At 49.3% G+C, this 23,181-nt stretch overlaps 2 protein-coding genes across 4 annotated transcripts in view; one reads left to right on the top strand and one right to left on the bottom strand.

Moving 5' to 3' along the window:
* Nucleotides 1-10,822, top strand: part of SIM2 (single-minded family bHLH transcription factor 2) — a 53,928-nt gene extending 43,106 nt beyond the window's left edge. The window contains exons 9-11 of one of the 2 annotated variants that reach the window (XM_021070967.1): nucleotides 1,614-1,782; nucleotides 2,315-2,723; nucleotides 4,734-10,822. In XM_021070967.1, coding sequence (XP_020926626.1) covers nucleotides 1,614-1,782; nucleotides 2,315-2,723; nucleotides 4,734-5,179 — 1,024 coding nt within the window. In that variant the 3' untranslated portion in view covers nucleotides 5,180-10,822. Of the gene's footprint in view, nucleotides 1-1,613; nucleotides 1,783-2,314; nucleotides 4,708-4,733 lie in introns of those variants that run through there. The other variant, XM_021070968.1, reaches the window with a different exon arrangement.
* Nucleotides 8,327-23,181, bottom strand: part of HLCS (holocarboxylase synthetase) — a 212,573-nt gene continuing 197,718 nt past the window's right edge. For both annotated transcript variants that reach the window (XM_021070965.1, XM_013982582.2), the window contains exons 7-11: nucleotides 22,260-22,327; nucleotides 19,958-20,118; nucleotides 15,382-15,496; nucleotides 13,231-13,444; nucleotides 8,327-11,509 (exon numbers count right to left, since the gene is read on the bottom strand). In XM_021070965.1, the coding sequence (XP_020926624.1) occupies nucleotides 11,338-11,509; nucleotides 13,231-13,444; nucleotides 15,382-15,496; nucleotides 19,958-20,118; nucleotides 22,260-22,327 (730 nt within the window). In that variant the 3' untranslated portion in view covers nucleotides 8,327-11,337. The remainder of the gene's footprint in view (nucleotides 11,510-13,230; nucleotides 13,445-15,381; nucleotides 15,497-19,957; nucleotides 20,119-22,259; nucleotides 22,328-23,181) is intronic.

Genomic DNA, 23,181 nt, shown 5'->3' on the forward strand with positions numbered 1-23,181 from the left:
TCTTTCTGGAACTGTCCATTTGTCTCCTGTTCTGTTTTATTGAGCAATCTGGCAGTTCGGGAAGGTCCAAACTATTTCTACGCTCAGCATCGAGAGCCGGGCGCCAGGCAGCGGTGGGCACATGGGCGGGGCTTAGTTTGGGACCAGACAGCCCAGGGGAAGGGACGTGGGTGGGCTGAAGATGGGGGCGGGATGGGGAGTGCCCCCCATCTGGAACACGATGGGAAGGGGACTGGCCGCACATCCCGGACCACAAATACAAACCTGCACTCTCTGTACCAACATTTGGGTCATCCAGCCCACCGGTTCCTGAGACGGGCTGGCTTCCATGTTTCCTGTCCTCCTGAATGGCCTGTTGTAAATGATAGTGAACATTTAGCGCCTTTAAACCCCCAGAAACAGAATTCCCGTTGTGGCTCAGTGGATTAAGAACCTGACTAGTATCCCTGAGGATGCGGGTTTGATCCCTGGCCCCCACTCAGTGGGTTAAGGATCCGGCATTGCCTTGGGCTGTGGCGTGGGCTGGCAGCTGCAGCTCCGATTAAACCCCTAGCCTGGGAACCTCCATATGCCACCGGTGCGGCCCTAAAAAGACTAACTACGTAAATAAATCCAACCCCAGAAGGTCAAGTTCAGTCACAGATACTTTCAAGACCATTAGAAGCATGGGATATAAGTCTGCTTGGGACTGTGTCTTCCTCTCCGCCCACTATGCCTATGATGGGTTAAATCACTTTGCACCCAGCTCTGGCCTTGACCTTGAAACCCTTATAATTCCCCCAGGCACTCCCCCGCCCCCCGCCCCCCCCCAGCCCCCAACCAGGTCCTCACAGGCTTTCTGATGCAGTCAGGATTCAGGCTTTCCATTCTTTTATAGAATGCCTGCCATGTTCCTGAGGTTTTTGGAGTGTTTTATAGGGGGATTGTTTGGGATGTTTTTTTAGAGGTAGGGTGATTTTTTTTTTTTTTTTTTTTTTTTTTGCAAAACTATGTGGGAAACAGCATTTTAGTCCCTTAATAATTTATCCTGAGCAGACAGGTGCGGGCTGAGGCTGGTACTTTGGGCATCTTCCCCTCCCATGACTTTGACCATGCTCTTTAAGGACAGAAATGGGCCCTAGATGTGGAAGCAGAAGAGGCTGGAAGCCAGGCTCCTGGACCCCCCAGGTTCCCTGCTCACACCCCCTGGATGCTGAAATAGGGCAGCTGGGCCACAGACACTCACACTGATCAGTCGCATTTCTGCCCTCACCCTTTGCCCCACTGACACCCTTCCTGGTGGCTCATGGTGTCCCCGGGGAAATGTGTTTGGGGCCTTATGGGACAGGGCAGAGTCATGCCGCCCTGCCTCGAATCCTGCCGAGTAACACTAACCTCACTCAGCGTGTCCAGGGGTCTCCGAGCCCAGCCTGGGGCCTGCAGGGTGACTCTTACAAGGGTCAGTGGCCCCCACATCCCACCCCTGTCCGACCTCAGGGAAGTGACATGGTGGAGCTTCTCAAGTGAACTGCCCCCCAGGGATGGTGCCAGGGATGCCCCCCAGGGATGGTGCCAGGTGCCACTGCCCTTCCTCGCAGCCAGGGGCCGTGACCTGTCCCACTCTTGCTCCTCAGGGATATCGAATACAAGGAACTGCAGCTGTCCCTGGACCAGGTGTCCACGTCCAAGTCCCAGGACTCCTGGAGGACCGCCTTGTCTACCTCACAAGAAACTAGGAAGTTAGCAAAACCCAAAAACACAAAGATGAAGACAAAGCTGAGAACAAACCCGTACCCCCCACAGGTAACCCTCGCCCCCAGCAGGGGCTCCGGACACTGGGTATCTTAAGGGATGATGAGCCTCTGACTGCACGTGGGAGTCTCCCTGCCTGGACGTCCCTCTGGGATGTCCCGCCCACAGGGCAGGGACTGGGACCGGGGAGGAAGGCACCGCTAACATCCGGTGGACGGGTCAGGTCCAGGAAGCAGAGGACTAAGGTGGGAGAGCTCATCAGCTGCCAGAACCTGTGTAAACGTGGCTGCGAACACTGGTGCCTCTGGTTTCCATAGTATTTTGTTTTTAATGGAACCCTCCCATCTCTGTTTAAAGTCTTTTGCCAGCTCTCAGAAGGTGCAAGTGGCTACGCATATCTGCTGTGTTGAGAAGCTGTCTTTCCACGCAGAGGGTGGGTCCCTGGGGCAGTGTCCACCGGGCACCTGTCCCCAGGACCTGGCGCAGGTGGCCGGGCTGGGTCCAGCCCTGGGATGGGGCGGGCTCGAGAGGATCAGAAAGCAGTTTGCTCCCAGCCCCTTCATCCGTCTTCTTTGCTCTGCAGCAATACAGCTCGTTCCAAATGGACAAACTGGACTGCGGCCAGCTCGGAAGCTGGAGAGCCAGCCCCCCCGCCAGCGCCCCGGCTCCCCCAGAACAGCAGCTCCATTCAGAAGGCGGCGACCTTCTGTACGCCCCGTCCTACAGCCTGCCCTTCTCCTACCATTACGGACACTTCCCTCTGGACTCGCACGTCTTCAGCAGCAAAAAGCCTATGTTGCCGGCCAAGTTCGGGCAGCCCCCAGGATCCCCGTGCGAGGTGGCGCGCTTTCTGCTGAGCACGCTGCCAGCCGGCAGCGAGTGCCAGTGGCACTATGCCAACCCCCTGGTGCCCAGCGGCCCGTCTCCAGCTAAAAGCCTTTCCCAGCCGCCAGCGAACACAGCTCGGCACAGCCTTGGGCCAAACTACGAAGGTGGGTCCTGTGTGCACGAGGAGGGGGCAGGACTGTGAACTGTGCCGGTGGCGGCCGTGGGTGGCAGATGGAAAAGGCACCCGCACGCTCTGGGCACACTTGCCCTTGTTTCTGCTTCTGAGTGGGAATGGCTCTGCTTTCCTGCTCTCACTGCGAGTGCTTCATGAGGGTGACGGAGTCACTGTGCCTCGTGGGCACCGGGGGTGGGGTGGGAGGCAGAGGAAACCGGGTATTTGGCCACCCTCCGTAAAAATCCTGGCCTCGTCTGCTCCCCTAAAGGGAGGAAAAATGATTTTCCTATGTACCAAGAACCCCCAGCTGTATTTATTTTACAAGATGATTTTCTATTCCACCCCAAAATGAATATGGGACACTCTGGTTTTCTTTCCATGCCAGTTTTCGAAGCGTGGAAAACAGTGGTGGAAAATCACAGACTCGGGGACAGAAACGCCACTCACCAGCCCCGGCAAATAACACAAACCCTCAGTTTCTTCACCTGTAAGATGGGATCATAAGCCGTGTCAAGTGCCTGCCGCAGAGCCTGGCACGCAGACAGGAATGACCTTCCAGCCAGCTCCTCCTGATGGTGGCAGGCAAGCAGAGGTCCTGTGTGGAGGTGCCACCAGCTGCCCCAGGTCCAGACAGATTCCTGTTTGCTCACTGGGGCAACCCCAGGCAGAGGGTGGAAGGTGGGGATTGAGAGTCAGCTGCAAGAGGTGTGTTCTGTTTCACCCAGACCGCTCAGCCTGTAGGTTGCTCAGGTTTGTGCAAATGTCACTGAGGGGACTGTTACTAGCCCCAGAAAAGAGTCACCTGCTTAAAGAAGGGTCCCTCCTGCCCCTCTAACTTTCTCTTTGGAGGCAGAGGCAGGCAGGGCTCTGCTGCTCCAAGGGCAGCTTTGCAAACCTCTTGCCAGTGCTGTGATCCAGTCTTTACAAGCCTTTGAGCCACATCTCGTCTCCAAATATGAGAAAAGGCCTAGACCCCGGGAGAAATCCACCCTAACTAGGACATGTTTTTCCAAAGTAGTCATTTTGAAAAAAGAACATATCAGCAACCAGGGCAGGCCAGCCCTGCCTTTTGGCCTCAGGCAGCCCAGGAGCCACCGTGTCTCAGATTCGGATCCCAATACCTGTCAGTGCATTGGGCCCCTCAGATTTCAGAGGAAGGGGTGTCCACCAACAGCCAAGGAAAGAAAAACAAAACAAAGGGTTTTGAGAACAGATGAAAATATTATGCACTTGAGACTGATTTGAATCGGTCATTCTTTTCTGTGAGGAAGTTGGCCAATGAGATAATACAGTATTTGATTTTTAAAATTGCGCTTTTGAAAGTGAACAGAGGTTAAAAACCACTCCATTTGTCAGACACTGGGTAAAAAATGGACCTAAGGTGCTAATCGGGGGCAAGTGATCGACTTCCTAGTCTTTTTTATATTAAAGAAAGACAAAGAATGTCTTAAGGTTAAAGGGAGGAGGGCTAATTGATTGCAGACTTCTAATTAGTGGGCGGGGTTATGACTTTAATTGCGAGGGTACTCAAGGGAGCAGAGTCATTACCACTCCACCCCGCTGAGGGGGAAGGAAAAAAGAGGGCAGACTGGGGCCGTCTAACACTAGGGCCATGGAAGCCTCTAGAGCAGCCTTGCCCAATATGATGGCCACCACCAGCCCCGTGCGGCCAGTGCGATGTGCTCAGAGGGTCTGCCCTGCATTTCGAAGACGGAAATAAATACGCTAGCTCCGTGATGTTGATATTGATCACGCACCGAAACGTGCTGGCTCTGTTGCATTAGGTATCTTACTAACGTTCAGCCCAGGCTCTTTCCTGCGGCTACTAGAACATTTCAAGCAGCATCTTCGTGACTGGACACCGCGGGGCGCTCACGGGGAAGGGGCGCGGGCGGCCCCCGGGTGGTGGCGTCCCCAGGGCTCTCTGGGTTTAGCGTTGCTTTGGCAATGTCCCTTTCGTCCCTCGCGCGGGCGTCTAACGTGTCGCCTGTCCCCACAGCGCCCGCCGCCGCCGCGCGCAGGTTCGGCGAGGACACCGCGCCGCCGCCGCCGAGCTTCCCGAGCTGCGGCCACTACCGCGAGGAGCCGGCGCTGGGCCCGGCCAAGGCCGCCCGCCAGGCCGCCCGGGACGGGGCGCGACTGGCGCTGACGGGCCCGGCCCCCGAGTGCTGCGCGCCGCCGGCCCCGGAGCCCCCGGGCGCGCCGGCGCAGCTGCCCTTCGTGCTGCTCAACTACCACCGCGTGCTGGCCCGGCGCGGGCCGCTGGGGGGCGCTGCGCCCGCCGCTCCCGCCCTCGCCTGCGGCCCCGGCGTCCCCGAGGCGGCAGCCGGCGCGCTGCGGCCCCGGCCCCCCGGCCCCGCCGCCGCCGCCGCCGCCGCCTCGCCTCCCGGCGCGCCCCTGCCGCACTACCTGGGCGCCTCGGTCATCATCACCAACGGCAGGTGACCCGCCCGGGCCGGACCGCGGGGTCCCGGGGCCGCCCGGCCTCGCGCAGGGCTGCTCGCGGGGAGAAGCCATAGGCCAGCCTCCTTGGCTCCCGTTTGGCAGAGTCCAGCCGAGTCACGAGGGGCGAGCTGTATATGCACGATTTAAATTAATTTATACAGAGACGACTATTTTGCTAGAACGCCGCCGCCGCCGCCTTTTAGATTTGTACCGTAGACGCCATAAACGCCGCCGTAGAGGACTGAGACTGCGACAGGGGGAGACCTGACCGCCCGACCTTTGTTCTCCAAGAGCCGGGTTTTCTGAAAGGGCGAAGCTGAGCGTCCCCGACGTCCCACGTGTGGCCTCACTTACTCCGTCTCTGGGGACCCTTGGGGTCCTCACCTTGAAACCAGGCTTGCGCGCCTTGCCTTGGCCCAGATGCTCACTGCCCCTCCGGGGGATTGAAGGGGGGTCCCCCCGCTTCACCAAATCCTCTACTTAAAGGAGGAAAGCCCACCCTGATACAGGTGCAGGGGGGGAGACCTGGAGGCCCCCTGTGAGTAACGAGAGCCCTTTTAGAGAGGCAGAGTGTGACTAAGTCCTCTCTGAACGGACAACTCCTCTGTCTTACATTCATGAGTGTCATTAAAAGACGTTTTAATTTAACCCTTTCTTTAGTACAAAAGTCAACAAGCCGAGACCAAAGGGGTGATGGTGGGTGTGTTTCACAAGTGCATTCACGAGCCCTTCCTTCCGAACCCCTACGAACTCTTGATACCGCCAAGCAAAGCACCTTCGGAATGTCCTGAATAGGCATTAAATGCAAAAAAGATATTTTATGAGAATGACATGTGGATGAATTAGGTGCCCAGTGGATTGGCCACCCCTGTCAGGTGTGATGACAAGGCAAGTTCCCTACGGCCCACACAGACCTGTACTTCTCTAGGCTCGTGTTTGCTACAAGTAGTGCTCATAAAGCTAGTGAAATTGCATGTGCAATACGGAAAATTGTCAGTGGACTGCGCCTCGTGGAAGAAAACATGCAAAAGGGATGTAAGGAAAATGATGTCCACTTTGTCTTCAGCGTTTTCTGCATTTTATACAGAGCAAGAAAACTCCGTGTGAACCAGTCATGTGTGTAACAGGTAAACAGAAACCTTTTTACGAAGCACCAGCAGTGTTTTTAAAATAAACTTCCATTAAATTTTGTTTTTTTATACTTTTGCTTCAAGATTTCGCCATTTAAAACTCCTATGATGGCTCTGAAGTGGATCAATACATTGAACCACTGTCTTTCAATCCGCCCTCCCCTCAAACACTCCCTCATTTTGCTGCTTTTTCAAAAACTTCCATGAGTGGAAAGGTTATTCACAAATGTCTTGAACTCACTGTTCTAGAATCAAAGTGCACGTACATTGACTGTTCTCAAAATGTGAAAGGATCTGTTGCCAACCCAGTGTCACTATGAGAACCTGCCTTTCCCCTAGGACAGGGTCAGTTGCCTTAAGGTACAATTTGCAAATTTAGGAACGTGTGTCTTACAGTGAAGGGGCAGAGTCTTAAGAATCAAAGGCACACACCACTATAACTGTACCTTCTACCACACTTAGCTATACCTCATGAACAGCTTTTTGTGAGTGTACACACATTAAATAAGCCTGGGCTATTATTTTTATGCTGCCGAGACCCATGATTAAACCACGATTCCTGGAAAGTGCAGGTTTGATGAGCAGGACATATCACCTGACATTTTTCAATAAAGTACCGTAAAATGCTTTTGTGTCTACCTGGTTATTAACCATTGGGGGCTGTGTAAATAAATACAAACCATGAAGGCTTTCAGAGCAGTTTAATATCAAAGGTTACTGTTAGGAAAGAAGACCATTATAGATGTACAAATAAATAGGCTTAAGGCTGAGCGTATATGTACTTGAAAACTAAAATGAGAACTAGAAAAACATCCCTGCCCAAACACTCATCAGTTTTCATAGACTAGAACGCGCCCTATGCCACTGGGCTTCCAGGCAGCCAGGAGCTCCAGGCAAAGTTAAGAGCAGTTACCATGACAACCTAATATTGTTACTTCATCTTTTAGCCCGTACATTTAAGCTGGGGTATCATTTCTTGACGTCTATGGGCTCTGCAGGAGGAAGAGGAAGCATTTTAATAAATATGTCCATCTTTCACAAAAAAATGAAGAAAGTTAGAGTGGGCGCTAGCATGCCAACAAAAATGCCTGATCAGATGGATTTGAGAAATAAGCCCAGTTCAAGACTGGCTTGGCCCTGCCGCCACTGGGCCTCCCAGGGAAAGGAATTCCTTTATGTTCACGGAAGCCCTTTCTAGAAAAGCCATTCCATTCATACCTTTGTAGAGAAGTGAGCAGGGTGTGGGGCGCTGCCGGCTCGGAGGAAATCTATCAGAGCCTGCATTTTCTGCTCCGTCACCCCCACCCCTTTTATCCTTTTAAAGTCTGATGCATCCTAAAGGTGGGAGAGGTTACTCCGTCAATGAATCCCGTATAAAGTCTACCCCAAGTATATTTTCTTGTGACTGAAAGGCGGTTAAGGTCGACTGTGGGGGCTGCTACAGATAAAACGGAATAAAAAGAACATTTTCCAAGAAATTCCATAGAATTACAGGAGCCTAAAATTTTAGCAAATCGTAGCCCTTGGCTTAGCTAAGATGCATTGTTCAAGCTATTCCTAAACTTATGGATGTATGATAAGTAAAGGTTAAAATCTTGGAGAAAAACTGTTGAGACAAAAGTCAGGCAGTATTCACAAAAAAATAAGAACGATCCAACAAGAACAAAATCTGTTCTTACATTAAATTTGCTGTTCCATTCAACAATTTTCAAATATAATGTTTTACCACATGAAACTTATTTCTCACGTCAGTTAATTGTTTTTAACTTTGGGGTTTTGCTAACTCTTATTCTTTGGAGTAAAGCAATTTCTCTTTTGTATGATACATAATACATGTGTCAAAAATACATTAAAACAAAGCAATCAGCTTTCTAATACTTAGAAATACATACGTATTCCTTACTATGTAAAACTATTTATTTTAAAAAATGTTTAAATATGAATAAAAGTACTGTAACCAAGAGGAGTTGTGTATTTTTACAAATGAAACATGGTAAAAATAACAACGAGCCCAAACTATATAGAAAGTCTTAAAGTTTATTTTGGTAGACTTGCAGTTATAGGCATTGGTTTAAAGTAGTTACTTTTCAGAGATGATTCTTTGAAAAACGGAAGATGCTGAGTTTCACACTTTATTTTCAAATATGCATAGTAGTGCCCCAGGAATAAGGACTCTCCATCTTTGCCTGAGAGCAAACAGATCTACAGAATGGAAGTCTAAAATGACTCTTTTATGCGCTCTGAAACTGCCGGGTGAGGCTGGCTTCGCTCCTGGTTCTCAGACTCAAGGGTGAGGGCTGACCACGTGGTAGTCCTCCCGCATGTATGGGGCGGGGGGGCGGGGGGGAAATGCTGCAAGCGGCCCCTCTCTGGGTCTTGCACCCACCCTTCCTTGGGCCACTTGATCCCATATTAGGCGCCAATGTGCTGCAGCAGCAAACCCCACCGGACACAAATACTTCTGACTTTGCTCCTTGCAGTGTACGTGCTGCTAGGACAACCACTGCCAAGGAGCACTGACCCAGCAAGGGGCCGCAGGAAGCCCTGCTATTGCTGTGTCCTATTTTAGGGCATTTGTCCTCAAGAATTACTCTGAAATTTGCTACCAGCCCAGAGGGGAGGGTGTTTTGCCTTTTACATAACTTGGTAGATGCTCAATGCACAGCCTCTGAAGTGGGGCACAATTCAAATATCCTAAAAGCACAGGCCAGTCCTGAGGTTAAATGCAAAAACTGTGGTCTTTAAAGATTAAGAAGGAAATGCAAAGTTCCCGTTAAGACGTTGAAGCTCCTTGAGATCACAGATTACGGGGTGCACAAACGCCCCAAATGGATGAGTGCAGTATAGCAGGTAGACAAGCTTCCTTAATGCTAAGAGCTATCAGTCAAGTGCCTTTATCCAGCTGTTCTTCTACAGGAAGCAGAATTAAAAAGTCTTTGGTTCATCTGAGGCAAAATCAGGTTTATGTAAAAACACTGCTCCAAGTATCTTCATCTCTGTGCCAAGTCTGTTTCGTCCCCCTCAAGACAACTGGGTGTCGGCCCAAGCAAGACGAGTCTTAGAAGCACAGAGGCAAAGCGATACGCCCAGAACGTCTCCATTGCTTCGACGTGGCCACACTTCATTAGTTTTAATTTACCAAAAGGAAATTAAATGATAACCTTTTTTTTTTTTTTCTTCTCAAAGCAGACTGTCTAGAATAGGACTTTAGCTTAAAGCAAATCATGGCATGTTTTTCATTAAATAACCCCCCAAAGAAATCCAAAAAGTCAAGATGGCAGCTCTGAGAGATGACTCGCCTTCTATTACAAAGTTTGAGAAATGAAACTTGCAACATTAGTCTGAGATCTTTCTTCTTGGTGATATTTTGCAGATGTCCTCTCAGGGGTGATTTTGTAATTCTGGGGTGCTGTGGACTTTTCTTTAGACTTGGGCATTTAAGAGAGAGTGGTCGATTTTTTAAGAAAAATAATTCTAATTGAAGCCTTATTTGCAAAGATTACTTCTGAAGTTACTTTAAAGTTACATTTCGAAAACGCACATATTGCATTGGTGTACTTAACTAAACGTGTTATTATTTTCCTTCCTATGGAGGGCTGCCTGTGCCTGGCTAAAGGTAGACCGATTTTATACTGCAAACCACAAGTTTCTGGAGTTAGCCTGACTGCGTAAAGCTGGATAAAGATGGTGCTAGTGTATCATAAGGGGATTTTGTTCAAAGCTGAGAGCCTCATCAAATTTTCTTTCGACTAATTTCAGCTGGGATTGGCAGGAAGAGAGAAAAACGGACCCAAAAATGGCCTTTTCAGGCTGTAAAGTAATGCGTATGATTCTCAAGTTCAAGAGAGATAGGAGTTACATGGAAAAAGCATGGAATACATCTGGAAATAGCAAATGTATATCAAAAGGCTTCCTTTCTTTTGTTCTTCCACGGAGACTCTTAGGGCATCAGATTTGGAACGTCTTTTAAAGCTACACACACACACACACACATACACACACACCCTCTTAACTGAGGGTACCACTATTCAGTATCAATAACATTTTCTTTTTTGGCAATATAAGAAAAAGGAGGCAAAAAATATGACTTACAAATGAACGGGCATGTATTTTTATATTCTGTGTACTGCTCAGTCCTGCAAGAACGCTCCACATTTCAAAGCAAGGCTTAAAAGCTCCAAATCCTCCTTTGCGTGTGGTATGAGAGGAAGACTTCATCTCCAGCTGTTAGAGCCAAATCATCCACCCTCACGGCCCAGCAATTGCCTAATCAACGCGTTAAGGATCTTGAACTTGATCCCAGCACTTCAGAATATGCAATAAATTTAAACTCATGAAAGGAGAGCTCATTAATTGATGTCAAAGTAATTGCAAAGTAAAGTTAAAGGTCATGGCAATCATACCAGCTAGATGTGCTTCTGTAGCCGTTTAGACATCGTGACTGGACCACAAACCACCAGGCTGAGAGTCACTCTTAGGCATCCACCCTCTCTTTTCTTCATTAACAAAAAAACCAAAATGACGACCGAGTGCCAGCATATGTTCTGCAGGAAAACACTTCGCTTGTAAACTGTTCCCATGACTCTAACTCACCAACAGCCTGGGCCCAAAAGCATTTTTTGAAATTTGTTTTTAATAGTCTAGGGGTAAAGCTCTCCGCTACAGGAAAACATTTATTCCATTGCTGTTTCCATGTAAAAACTTTGTTTTTGTTTTTGTTTTTTTTTGGTGAATTAGCATACACCCAATTCCAAGAGGGAAGAACAATTTCACACCTGTGGCAGGGCTTTCACCCGAACTAAATCTTCACCCAAACATCTTCAAACACCAAATAAAATGACGAAAGAATAAAATTAAAGAAGTCATAGGTTAACCGGAGGGAGAAAAACTTCGCCTAGAGCTCAGAGTTAGTTCCGCAGATCCACGGGCTAGGAAAGGGGCAGAAATCCAGCTGGAATGCGTCTGCAGGGCACTCGCATCGGGCCCGACTCATCTGAGCGGCGCGGGGCCTGGCCTCTTCCGCGGGCACTAAGGCCGCTTGGGCACGATGAGGTTTCTCAGCATGTCGAAGGAGTTGCCGTCTGGATGCACGGTGACCACCTCGCCATTCTCCTGGTGAACCAGAAGGAACCCGGCATCATCGAGGCCGACTATCCACACCTTTGGTCCCTCGGTGCTTCCCAGGCGGACTTGCTGAGCACTGCAGATGAAGAACAGCCCCGGGTCACCAGGAAGGGTAATGCTTGAGGCAGTTGAGGAATTATCCGCTCTGCCAGAGGGTTGGGGCGGGGGAGGGGCTGGACCAGATACAGTTGCAAAGCATCTGAGTTGAAGTCTGCATCGTTTGGTAAGCACCAGAAGGGCGAGGGAAAGCCCAGGATGGAGTTAGGAACCGCTTCTCTTGAGAACGAGGCCACTGCTAATTCCCATCACCTGGAAGGGTCATCGGACGCCACTTCCCTGCCCTCTGGCCCTTTAGAGAAACCATGGCAGCCGGCTAGGTTTTTTCCCCCTGAGATGGGCCTCTCTGGGGCTATATTGAAAAGTTTCATCTTATTGAGTTGGGTGGCATCAATTATAAGTTAACCTCACTCCAATTCTACTTCTTTTGAGTATTTTCCAAATGTACCTATTGAATTATATGCCTGTTAACAGTTTAAAAATTATAGAATCTGAACCTCCCCAGTTTCTATTCTGAAGAATTTCAAATCAATAGAAAAGCTGAAACATAATGAATATGAACCTCATATTCACACCAACTGCTAACATTTTCCATATTTGCTCTCTTCGCACACAGACGGTTTTGCTGGGGAGTGGAGGTTGGCTGATATTTAAAAGTAAGTTGCAGGCATTGTGACACTTTATACTTAAATACTTCAGTATGTAGCTCCAAAGAATAAGAATAATCTCCTACAAAACCAGAATAACATTATCACTCTCAAAAAACTTGACCTTGATACAATGACATTATTTAATATGCAGGCCCTGTTCAAATGTCCCTATTGTCCCATTAATACCCTTTGTGGCTATTTCCTCCTTTCCAGGATCTGATGATGAATCACATATGGCATTTAGCTGTCATGCTGCTCTAGTCTTCTTTAATCTTAAAAACCTCCTACCTTCTCTTTGTTCTAAAGACACTGACACTGTTGAAGGGGAAGAGGCCTGGTTGGTGTACATCCGCGCTGCTCAAACTGAGGGGCTTGCAAACCCCTGGAGCCTTTGTTAAAACACCAATGCTAGGCCTCAGTCTCAGCGTTTCTGATTTCAGAAGTTCAGGGTGTTCTGATTTCTGGAGTTCCCGTCGTGGCGCAGCGGAAACGAATCCAACTAGGAACCATGAGGTTGTGGGTTCGATCCCTGGCCTCGCTCAGTGGGTTAAGGATCTGGCGTTGCCGTGAGCTGTGGTGTAGGTCCCAGATGTGGCTCGGATCTGGCATTGTTGTGGCTCTGGTGTAGGCTGGCTGCAACAGCTCCATTTAGACCCATAGCCTGGGAACCTCCATATGCCACGGGTGCGGCCCAAAAAGACAAAAAGGAAAAAGAAGAAAAAAAAAGAATTGGCATTTCTAACAAGTTCCCAGGTAAGGCTGCTAGCTGCTGCCTTGGGAAAACTTTGAAAACGGTTATTATCTAGAATGTTCCACAATTTAGATTTGTCTGTTTTGTCACAATTAGATTTGGCTTAAACACGTTGGGCTGGAAAACCTCCAGTGATACTGTGTCTTTCCCAGTGCATCCCACCAAGGAGGCACAAGACGCCGGTCAGTCCCGTTACTGGTGACGCTAACTTGCTCGAGGGGCTACCTACCAGGTTTATCCACCAGTAGAGTAGAAACTAGTGCTCAGCTTCTCCTTAAGATATTATGGTACTGACTTACTAAGGGAATTTTAAAGAAAACAAAGAAAGCCAGCACTGACCTGTGTATCCAATATTTATAATACAGAGGAAGAACGCCATTGGGCCCCTCCTCCTGAAATGTGTCGATCAGTTTCTCCAGCACGGTCACAGTTCGAGCGATGAGATAATCAGCTCTTAAGGGCTTCAGGCCTGCACTGTGTTGCTTATTGTATTCTGTGATGAGGTCGTTGATGCATATGGTAGGGTTACTGTTAGTCACGTTAAAGCCACAGCCTGGACAAAAACCAACCATTGAAAACATGAGCAACTCAGTCTAATAAAGGCATCACACATTTCTCTCAGCCACCTGGAAAGTTTTTACTGTCAACTTCCCGCTTCCTCGTCCTCATTTCGAGTTGTTTCTGGACGCTTAGAGAATGACTTAGGTCTTTGAGCCCATCTTCCTTTCTCATCCTTCCTTTACTGTCTTCATCAAGCCGGGACCATTCCAACCTTACTACAAATAAGTTGGGGAAAAAAGCAAGCCACACAGTGAGCTCCCCTGTGGCTCAGTGGGTTAAGGAGTCAGTGTTGTCGCTGCTGTGGTTCTCGCTGTAGCCATGGTGCAGCTTCAATCTCTGGTCCAGGAACTTCGACACCCCTCAGGCATGGCCGGAAAAAAAAGCAAGCTGCTTTTGATTCAGTTAAGCAGACGCTCTGTATCAGACTAAATAGGGTTGCTTCTGAACCCATACCTCCGGTGGTCTAGCCAAGGATTGTAGTTCTTCACTGAGCCCGAGATAAAATAAAATTTCTTGTTTCCTTTTCTACTTGAGTAATGGAGCACATGCTTGAGAACAAAGAATTTTATTCAGGTCTTAAGGAGTAAACGCTGGATTCAGAGATTTCAGACCTTGGTCATGGCATCACCCTAAAATACATCTTTTAATACTGTATCCTTGGCAGTCTTGGGTCACACTGTGGGCAGAGGGCCCCACTGGTGTCCAGCGGGTCTGTTACAGGCCCAACCCAGGGCCTCAGCAGAGGGCGTTACTGGCTTATCTCGGCTGTTCCCAACACCGCCATCCTCTGCAGGAGAGGTTGGTCCGCAGAGAAGCTGAGCCTTCGTTTTCAGCAGGGCCCTGAGTCACCCTCAAAGAGGCCTTCAATGAGAAATGAAACACTGCGAGGCAGTGAGACTGCCGTTTGTTCAGGACCTCTGAGACCAAAACAATTCCCCAGAGGTCGCCTCGGCGAGAACGATGACACTGACAATAGCAGTATTTTTGGGTAAATGTTCTGAGCCATTTTCAGTGTGATGGGAAGGATTGATTGGCCCCGGATTTTTTTTTTTTTTTTAAATATACTTGCTATTAAAAATACAAAGCAAGGTAAATTACATCTGGGGGAAAAAACAAGTAACTATAGCAACGGGATCAGAATCTGCATTTGTTCCTTTGTCCTTTCATTCAAGAATATACACAATAGCTGAAGTGCCTGTGGAGTAAAGGCATTGCATTGAGTGTATAAAGTGCTCAAAAATCTCCCATGTATTCAGAAAATCCAGCATCCTAGGGAAAATAGCAAGAGGGACCACTGCTAAGTTAATTTAAGGGTGGGTCTCCTGGCAGTCTTTCTTGCATTCTTAACTTGACCTTTCCAGGCCACGGGAAAGTTGCTTTCATTTGGACCCTCAGAAGATGCTCCAGGGAGTTCCTGTTGTAGCGCAGCAGAAACGAATCCGACTAGTATCCATGAGAAGGCGGGTTCGATCCCTGGCCTCGCTCAGTGGGTGGGGATCTGGGGTTGCCGTGAGCTGTGGTGTAGGTCGCAGAGGGAGCTTGGATGGTACCCAAAGCCCATCTTCTGACGACCCTTGGGGGGCTGGGATTTACATGCACCTGTGTACAGCTGTGGCATGGGTTTGCTCCCTGGCCTGTGAATTTCACATGCCGTAGGCACAGCCAGAAGGAAAAAAAAAAAAGAAAACAATTGTTTGATGAAATATCAATCCGTTGGTGTCCAGGGGCATAGACAGGAACACTAGTCCCTTTGAAAGGCTTTCTGCCAGTTGGGCCTGTTCTGCATGCACACTGTGTTCTAGAACTCAGGACTCAAGGAAAGAAAAAGTAACCCCATGTGATAAGGCACTCCCCTCAATGTAGCCATGTGGGAACCAATTTTATTTTTATTCGGATAAAAATTCCAAGGGAGAGGCTTTAAAAACTTACCGACAAGTATGTAAAATGTTTCTCCCATAAGTGTCGAGTTAACCAGAACGCCACCGAGCTTCATGAGGTCATTGTAATAAATATCGTTGGGCCACTTCACCCGTAAGTTGATGTCCTAAAGGAAAATCTGTATATTAATCAGGCAGTCACAAAGGGACTAGAGGAGGCTGTCCAGCTAAAAAAAAACATGAGCAGAATATTCAAGAAACAAGTGGAATATGGAGACGCATCCTGTCATCTTTTTCGGACGGCTCATCACTTCTGTGGAACAATCCAGTGTGAGAGCACCCTTGGGGCTAGAGGCAAGGAGACTCACAGAACACCTGCGACAGAAATCCCAGTATTCTCCCACCCCCTCACTATCTTAGTGCCAACCACCACCACCATGCCAGGGCTCTCTTCCCATAAGGAGCTTGTGCTCAAAGAAGGATGGCCCTGAACTAACCAGTGTCGTACAAGCCAGGTAGAAAGGTCTCCAGCAGAATGCTATGGTGCAACTCGTTTTACTTAGTTATTAGAGGAGGTCTCCACAAACTGCCAACAGTCAACTTGGGTAACAGACGTGGACTTGTCCGCTGGCCGGCTGCCTCTCCATCCTGAAGGATGGGGCCTGTGCCCCAGTCTCCATGGAAAGGTCCAAGTGTAGGTAGAGCTTTGAACTGGGGCACCCCGACCCCCACCTCCGGCCCCACCTGTTAAGCTGGGGCACACAGATGGGGCGAGACCCAGTAAGCGCCGGCACTGCCAGGACTCCTGGGCCCGGGACGGGCAGCCAGGTGTGGGCAGAGAAAGCCCATCGGGACACATGAGGCTGGAAGAGAGACACTCAGCAGAATAAAACCAGGAGACCAAGAGTAGCTGAGTCCCACAGGGCTGGCTCTTTGCTCACTGGGGCAGGCATGGCCCCGAGCCCCATCTCAGTGATAGGGATGGAGCAGGCACAGGTGGTGGTAGAAGTCCCAACAGGGGATCACAGATGAAGAGGGAAACCCGGGGGATGTTGGGAGACCACTGTGAGTTCAGGAAAGACATAAGAACAGGGCAGACTTGCTGGACCAGTGGAGATGCGAGAATTGCCTCAGGTCATTGGCTGGGGGATGGGATGAGCCCGCATTCAGATTCAGACCCAGGACGAGAGTTTGAAGACACCCTTCAGCAGATTTGTATACACCTCACCCGACGCCGAGGAGGAGACACTACTCCCAGAAAGGAAGAGGAGGGCCTTTCCAACACCCACACCCCTTGGATGATAAAACGGTGGCCCACCGGATCCTCAGGCGGAGCTTCCTTGTCTGCCCGCCTGCATCTCTTACAAGCATCCAATCCTAATGAGTCTGTTTCTTCCCTATCACTTTGTCTCTGCTGAATTCCTTCTGGGCAAAGGCTTCAAGAACCTGAACCTTAGTGAGTCCGGACACAGGGTGAGTAACTCGAATTTAAAACCGTGGGTTTAAGTCCCAATCTGGGTTTAGGCTGGGTTCGAGTCCCAGTCTGTGTTCTGGCTAGGTTCGGGCCGTTAGTGCTGTCAGTTTCATCAGCACTCGTCTGTATGGTACTTATTCCGAACCTGTGTTGGTACTAGCATCACCTCTAGTGGGTTCACGAAGGAAGGACTGAGCTTAAAGGAGATGCCTGGCCTGGCTGAGGCTGCACCTCTGGCAAGTGGCAGAGCTGGGATTACAGACCCAGGGCTTTCTGACAGCAAGCCCCCAGGTGCAAAGCCACCTGCTGCTGCTGCCAGGCAGTCCCCTTCTCTCCCTCCAGCAGCCTTCCTTTCACCTTGGCTAGTGGGAACGTGCTTCTGCCCTAGAGAAGCTCCTCTGTCCTATGATGGGAGCTTCATCTTTCTTTTCTGACTAGAAAAGGGTTCTCGATGGAGGGTGGGGGCAAGGGTGGGAAGCCCGCCCCCAGGGGATATTGGCAACATTGGGAGACATTTCTGGTTGTCATGGGTTGAAGGGATCCTGCTGGCATCCATGGGGAAACGCCGCTGGTGCTGCTCCACAGCGTGTAACACACAGGATGCCCCACAACCGGGGTGCCGGCCCACACGTCAGTGGCGCTGAGTGAGAAACGCCGGCCTAGAAAATCTGTCACTTGGAGACTGGACCTGGTCCCTCTCCTGACTCCCCTTCTTCCGCCTTTCTTTTCTGCCCGTGTGTGCCTGTGGCCAGCACAGTCCCTTCCAAAGCCCAGAAACAGCTCCGCCGCCACCGGGCCGCCGCTTACTTTGGCGCTGGCCCTGGCTTCTGCGTCACATCAGATGTTCAGGTCTAGTTAGCTAGCGATGCAATTTACGAAACTGTGGGTTCCCATGCAGTAAACAGGGACGTCTATTCCAAGATGAAGAGAAAGTCCAGGTGCTTATTTGTCTCAGCCATTATTCAAACAGCTGCGACGGGACCCCATGTGGAAAGCTCATGGAGGCTCTTTGGGACCAACATAAAACTAATCCTGCATACGAAGAGCTGGTTACTTTGTAGGAGCTAGAGCTGGACCACAAATCCATTCATTCCCATGGAATCCTGCTTCCAGGCAAGCTGTGGGAGCGACCACAGAAGTGGCTTAGACATTTAAAGTGCCATATGGTGTCGGAGAGGGAAGAGTCTGTAGTTAGAAGTTTCCGGGCACGGCGTCTGAGGTGGGCCTCCAGAGGAACAGGACTTGGGGGTGCAGAGAAGAGAGAGGGAGCCGGGCTGTGTGGGTCAGAGGGGTCAGAGCCAGAAGAGACAGCGGGTGCAAGAGCAGGCAGCCCAGCGCTGTTCTGGAAGGAATAGCGAGCCATCCACTGATGCAGCCTCTGGTCTGGAAAGGCAGGGTATGATTTGTGTGCTGATGGTGACCTCTGGCTGGGGACAAGCTGGGAAGGACATAAGGAAGGCCAGCCCTACAGAACAGGAGGTCTACTTCAACCACCTTATAGCTCACTGAGTGAGCTAATTAGATTGTATTAAAAATAAATACTGAAGAGCAGGTCCTAAAAATTCTCATCACAAGGGAAGAAACAATTTTTAAATAACTATATGAGGTGATGGATATTAATTCAATCTACTGCGGAGATAATTTTGAGATATATACATGCGTATATTATACATGTGCACGTATGTGTGACGTCATTCTGCTGTGCACCTTAAACAGAGAGGACCGCTTCTCCACTGAAACACCCAGGACAGGCCCCCTTTGAAAATCAGGATGTTAGCATTCTGCTACAGTGCAGTATGTCGGTTAGATCTCAATAAAACCGACAATGAAATCCCATACAGATAAGGCTGAGCTGGGCAACTGCAGAAATGGTGGGAGCTTCTTAAGGAGAATAGGGGCACACACGTCTGGGTCCCCACCCCCACCCCCGTCCTGCTGCCCCACACCTGGCAGAGCCCTTGCAAACAGCAGGCACTCAAAGAATGCTAAGTTAACAAGTAGGTCGAAATCAAAACCATGAAAAAGCTAAACAGACTAATTTAAGTTTTATTTTCCTAAGACTAATTAACCTGCTGCTAGGGTTAAAAACATGTCCCCCCCCAACAGAATTTTCTCTTCTCAACTGCTTAGCGCAAGGTGAAGTGTCTCATGCAGGGGCTGCAGGCTGGCCTTGTGAAGGCTGGTGACCGTCTGATGAGCCCAAGCCCATCAGACACAGCAAGGATGCTGAGCAGCCAGTAATAAATGTCACACCAGTGACTCGATGAAATACGGGTCCCACATACTGTGTCTATGAGGACAAGGCCACATGGGAGGAGCTTAAGGGGCAGCAGAGAGGACCGCTTCTCCATGAAAACACCCAAGACGGGCCCCCTTTAAAAGTCACGATCCTAACATCCTGCTTCAGGAAGTAACAGAATAATTGTTTTTAGTCTGAGAGCTGTAGGTGGGAGGGAGGCTGGGAAGGAACCCCCCTTTGATACCCATATGAAATTTTTCCATGAAAAAGGAGGAGGGGGATAGAGCAGTGGAGCCCGGGGAATGGGAGAATGGAAAGACTGCTCTCTTTTCCTCGCCTTCTTAATAACTGACACCAAAGCATTCGAAAGTAATGATAAAGCAGGCGCATCTGTCCCTACAGCTGGGGGTAGACAGTCCCAAATAAGCAGGCACATTGAACTTGGGCAGCCACTGACAAAGGACAGCTTTGCTGAGCACAGAGTGTGGTAAATGAAGGTAGGAAATGGAAAGGTTTGTCTAGGTCTATAAAACAAGACTTTTCACCGGAAAAGCCCACAGATAGACCCATCCAAGTCCAATGTGCTGGAGGGAAGGAAGAAAAGAAAGAAAGAGGAAGAAAGGGAGCGGGAGGGAGAGAGGACAGGAGGAAGGAAGGAAAGGCTTGTCTTTACTAGAGTATATGAGAAGGCTGACAACAGGACTGAAAGGGAATTCTGGGAAATAAACACATTCCAGCAAACCTGAAGCAGCTATAAAGCTGAAGATGCTTTTAAAACTGCAGGAGCACTCTGCTGCCAGCTTTACAAAGAGCAGGTGGAGGCTCTACAATGCAGCAGTCATTTGACGCATACAACAAACCCTACCTGAGATGTGCACGCGTGCTCGGGATGTCACGGTGACACACTGCACATACCTGGTACTGGGGAATGGACCTCACCGCCTCCACGACGGCCAGGGACATCAGATGCTGGACAAACGGGATCCTCTGTCCCAGCTGGGACCTCAGTGGGATGGTGAGAAGCAGCGTAGAAAGAGCACACCCCACGGGGCTCAGCCAAGCATTGCTTCCCCGCCCTGGAACAGAAGCCCCATCAGGAGACCAGCCGCTCTACCCCATGAACAGAACCAGAGGCACATAAAGCCAGACAGAGAACGTGCCTGCCGAGGACCCAGAGCCATACGTGGGAGACATGCCCCACTTGAATAAACCTGGACTGAGGAAGATGCTTGGATATTCTAGGGTTAACTCAACAACAAAGAGGCTTTTGAAGCCTGAGGCTCTGTTGCCAAACAATTTCCAATAATTAGCATGATGTCTGCCTCTGTGAGCTTATCATTTATGCTTTGATGAGTCAAAGTCCTACATAGTGTCTGAACATCACTCTTGGCTTAATTCCCACCACACAGCAATGCGGGCGAAAAGGGAGACAGTGAGTGGGGAAACCAGACTGAATCCATGTTGTGCCAAGGGAGGTCCTGGAAGCCACTTTTTAAAGGGAGCACGATGGCTGATCACTTTGCTGTACAGCAGAAATTAACACAACATTGTGTTAAATCAACTATACTTCAAAAAAATTAAAAAAAAAAAAAAGAAGCGATCCTATCGTGATGGTCCCGCAACCCTGTGAACATATTAAAAACCACAGAAGTTTACACTTTAAATGGGGGGACTGTATGGTGTATGGATTACATCTTGCTGTTATTGAAAAAAAAAGAAGGTGGGGAGTTCCCGTCGTGGCGCAGTGGTTAACGAATCCGACTAGGAACCATGAGGTTGCGGGTTCGGTCCCTGCCCTTGCACAGTGGGTTAACGATCCGGCGTTGCCGTGAGCTGTGGTGTAGGTTGCAGATGCAGCTCGGATCCCGCATTGCTGTGACTCTGGCGTAGGCCGGTGGCTACAGCTCCAATTAAACCCCTAGCCTGGGAACCTCCATATGCTGTGGGAGCGGCCCAAGAAATAGCAACAACAACAACAACAACAAAAAGACCAAAAAAAAAAAAAGAAGCTGAATTTGGAAAATGATCCCTGGAGTTCCCATCATGGCTCAGCAGTAATGAACCCGCACGGTATCCACGAGGACTTGGGTTCGATCCCTGGCCTCATTCAGTGGGTTAAGGATCCGGCGTTGCCCTGAGCTTCAGTGTAGGTTTCGGACTGCGGCTCAGATCCGGTGTTGCTGTGGCTGTGGTGTAGGCTGGCAGCTGCAGCTCTGATTCAAACCCTAGCCTGGGAACTTCTATAGGCCATCACTGTGGCCCTAAAAAAAACAAAAGAGAAAAAAAGAAGAAGAAGAAAAATGATCCCTGGGTTATTTTTCTTCAAATAGAAATCAAGAAAATAAAATAATCAAAATGAGAGGTATAATCAAACTTCTACGTCTCTTTTTTTTTTTTTTAAACTGTATTGAGCAGCACCACAGCCTTGAATAAAGTGAACTTTTTTTTTTTTTTTATCTCTGAGTTATGTTCAAAAGACATGCTCAAGAGAAAGGAGTGAAAAACAGTGGACTTCTTATTTCGCTGCTTCTTCTAAGGAGGGCATAAGCGCCTCTGAGAGTTAAAAGCATGTTTGGGCGGGCTTGGTGCCAGCTGAAGGTGGGGAGGGGCGGGGCCAGTGGCCTCCTCTATGACTGAGCTGGATCTCCTGCGGCTGGACCCCAGGTGGGCTCTGGGAGGATGTGGGTCAGCAGGTGGTGGAAGCTCTGGGCAGCCCTCGGCCTCTCTGTGGTCACTTTGTGAAGAGGCGGTGATCTTTGCTCACTCCATGCAAATTCCAGTGCCAGCTGAGGTGGGGGCTGGCAGAGGCAAGGACTCCCCCCATGTGATACTCAGTATAGACACAGAAGGCACCTCACAGAGAACCTTCAGGAAAATAAATGCCTCTGTGACATAGTTATTGCTCACACACCGCAGTGCCTAGAGCGTGTCAGAAAGAATTTACAAGATGTAGGTAACGGAACATTAAAACCATCGCAAGCGGATGTCAGCTAATTAATAAACATCTCAGTTTGAGAGGATGCTTTCATTCTACCAAGGTTCAATCTTTGCATCAATTTCCCTCCCTCTTTCTCCATGTCAGGGTGTGGGAAAACACACAACTCCTCATGTGAGTCCTCTCAACCATCAGCACATGCATTCAATCAGCTCTCTGGCCATGAGAGTCACAGATTTTAGAAAACAAAAACAACAGAAACAGTAACAAAAGATGACTGACCTTTGCCCTGCGTTTGGCGGCCGGCGATGGCTATTAAACCCATTTCCTGTGGCATCTGAAACATCAACCTGCAAAAGGGGGGGAGAGACTGGTCAGCCAGAACAGGGGTCCAGCAGGGCTTGAAAACCCACGGCTCAGACCACGCGGGGACACCGCTGGCACTCACTGGCGAATGTGTGGGTGAGGGGGGGCTGTCTTCCGGGTTGTAGGGGATACCGACCCCCTTCGCAGCCTCTGTGGTGAGAGCGATGGAAAAGGGGATGAGAAGACACCACTGATACTGAAAAAGATGGGGGCTGGGGCGCACGTTCCTGCCCTAGCTAGTCTTCCGTTTATTTAAGACACTGTTAGATTATGTTTCTTTGGAATGTCCCAACAAACTCTTTCTCCCCCCCCCATGTGGTGTCCCTTCCTCAAGTGACAACTAGCAATTCCTGACATTTGTTTCTACTTACAGTGTGTTTCCATCCCAACACTAGAGCGTAATCATAACAGAAGTTTCTGATTATTCAGAAAACTAATATGGTGGCAGTAAAGCCGTTTAAAAGACACACTATCCCCTGAGAACTAATTATGCTTTAACTATAGTAAATAAATCTACACCTTCTGAGAACTCAGGAGAACCTGGGATCCTTTAGGGTTTGAGTTCAGCTTTTAAAATGGTTTTATTTCAAAGAATACAAACTTCCCTTTGGGGGATCGTGGAAAAGAGATAGATCGTGGGATCTATCTCTCCACCAAACAGTGCTTTTTTTTTTCTTTTTTGTCTTCTTCTTTTTTTTTTTTTCCCAGAGAAGGAAAAGGAAAAACCCCTCACTCTGAGAATTTCCTGCCAGCTCCACTCTACATATTTAGGGCCAGAGCAGGGAGGTTTTGCTCTGCATTCTCAGGAGTTGCAGACCAGGTATGAACAGGCATGGTT

Source organism: Sus scrofa, chromosome 13 (genome assembly GCF_000003025.6).
Source record: "Sus scrofa isolate TJ Tabasco breed Duroc chromosome 13, Sscrofa11.1, whole genome shotgun sequence".
NCBI classification, from domain to species: domain Eukaryota; kingdom Metazoa; phylum Chordata; class Mammalia; order Artiodactyla; family Suidae; genus Sus; species Sus scrofa.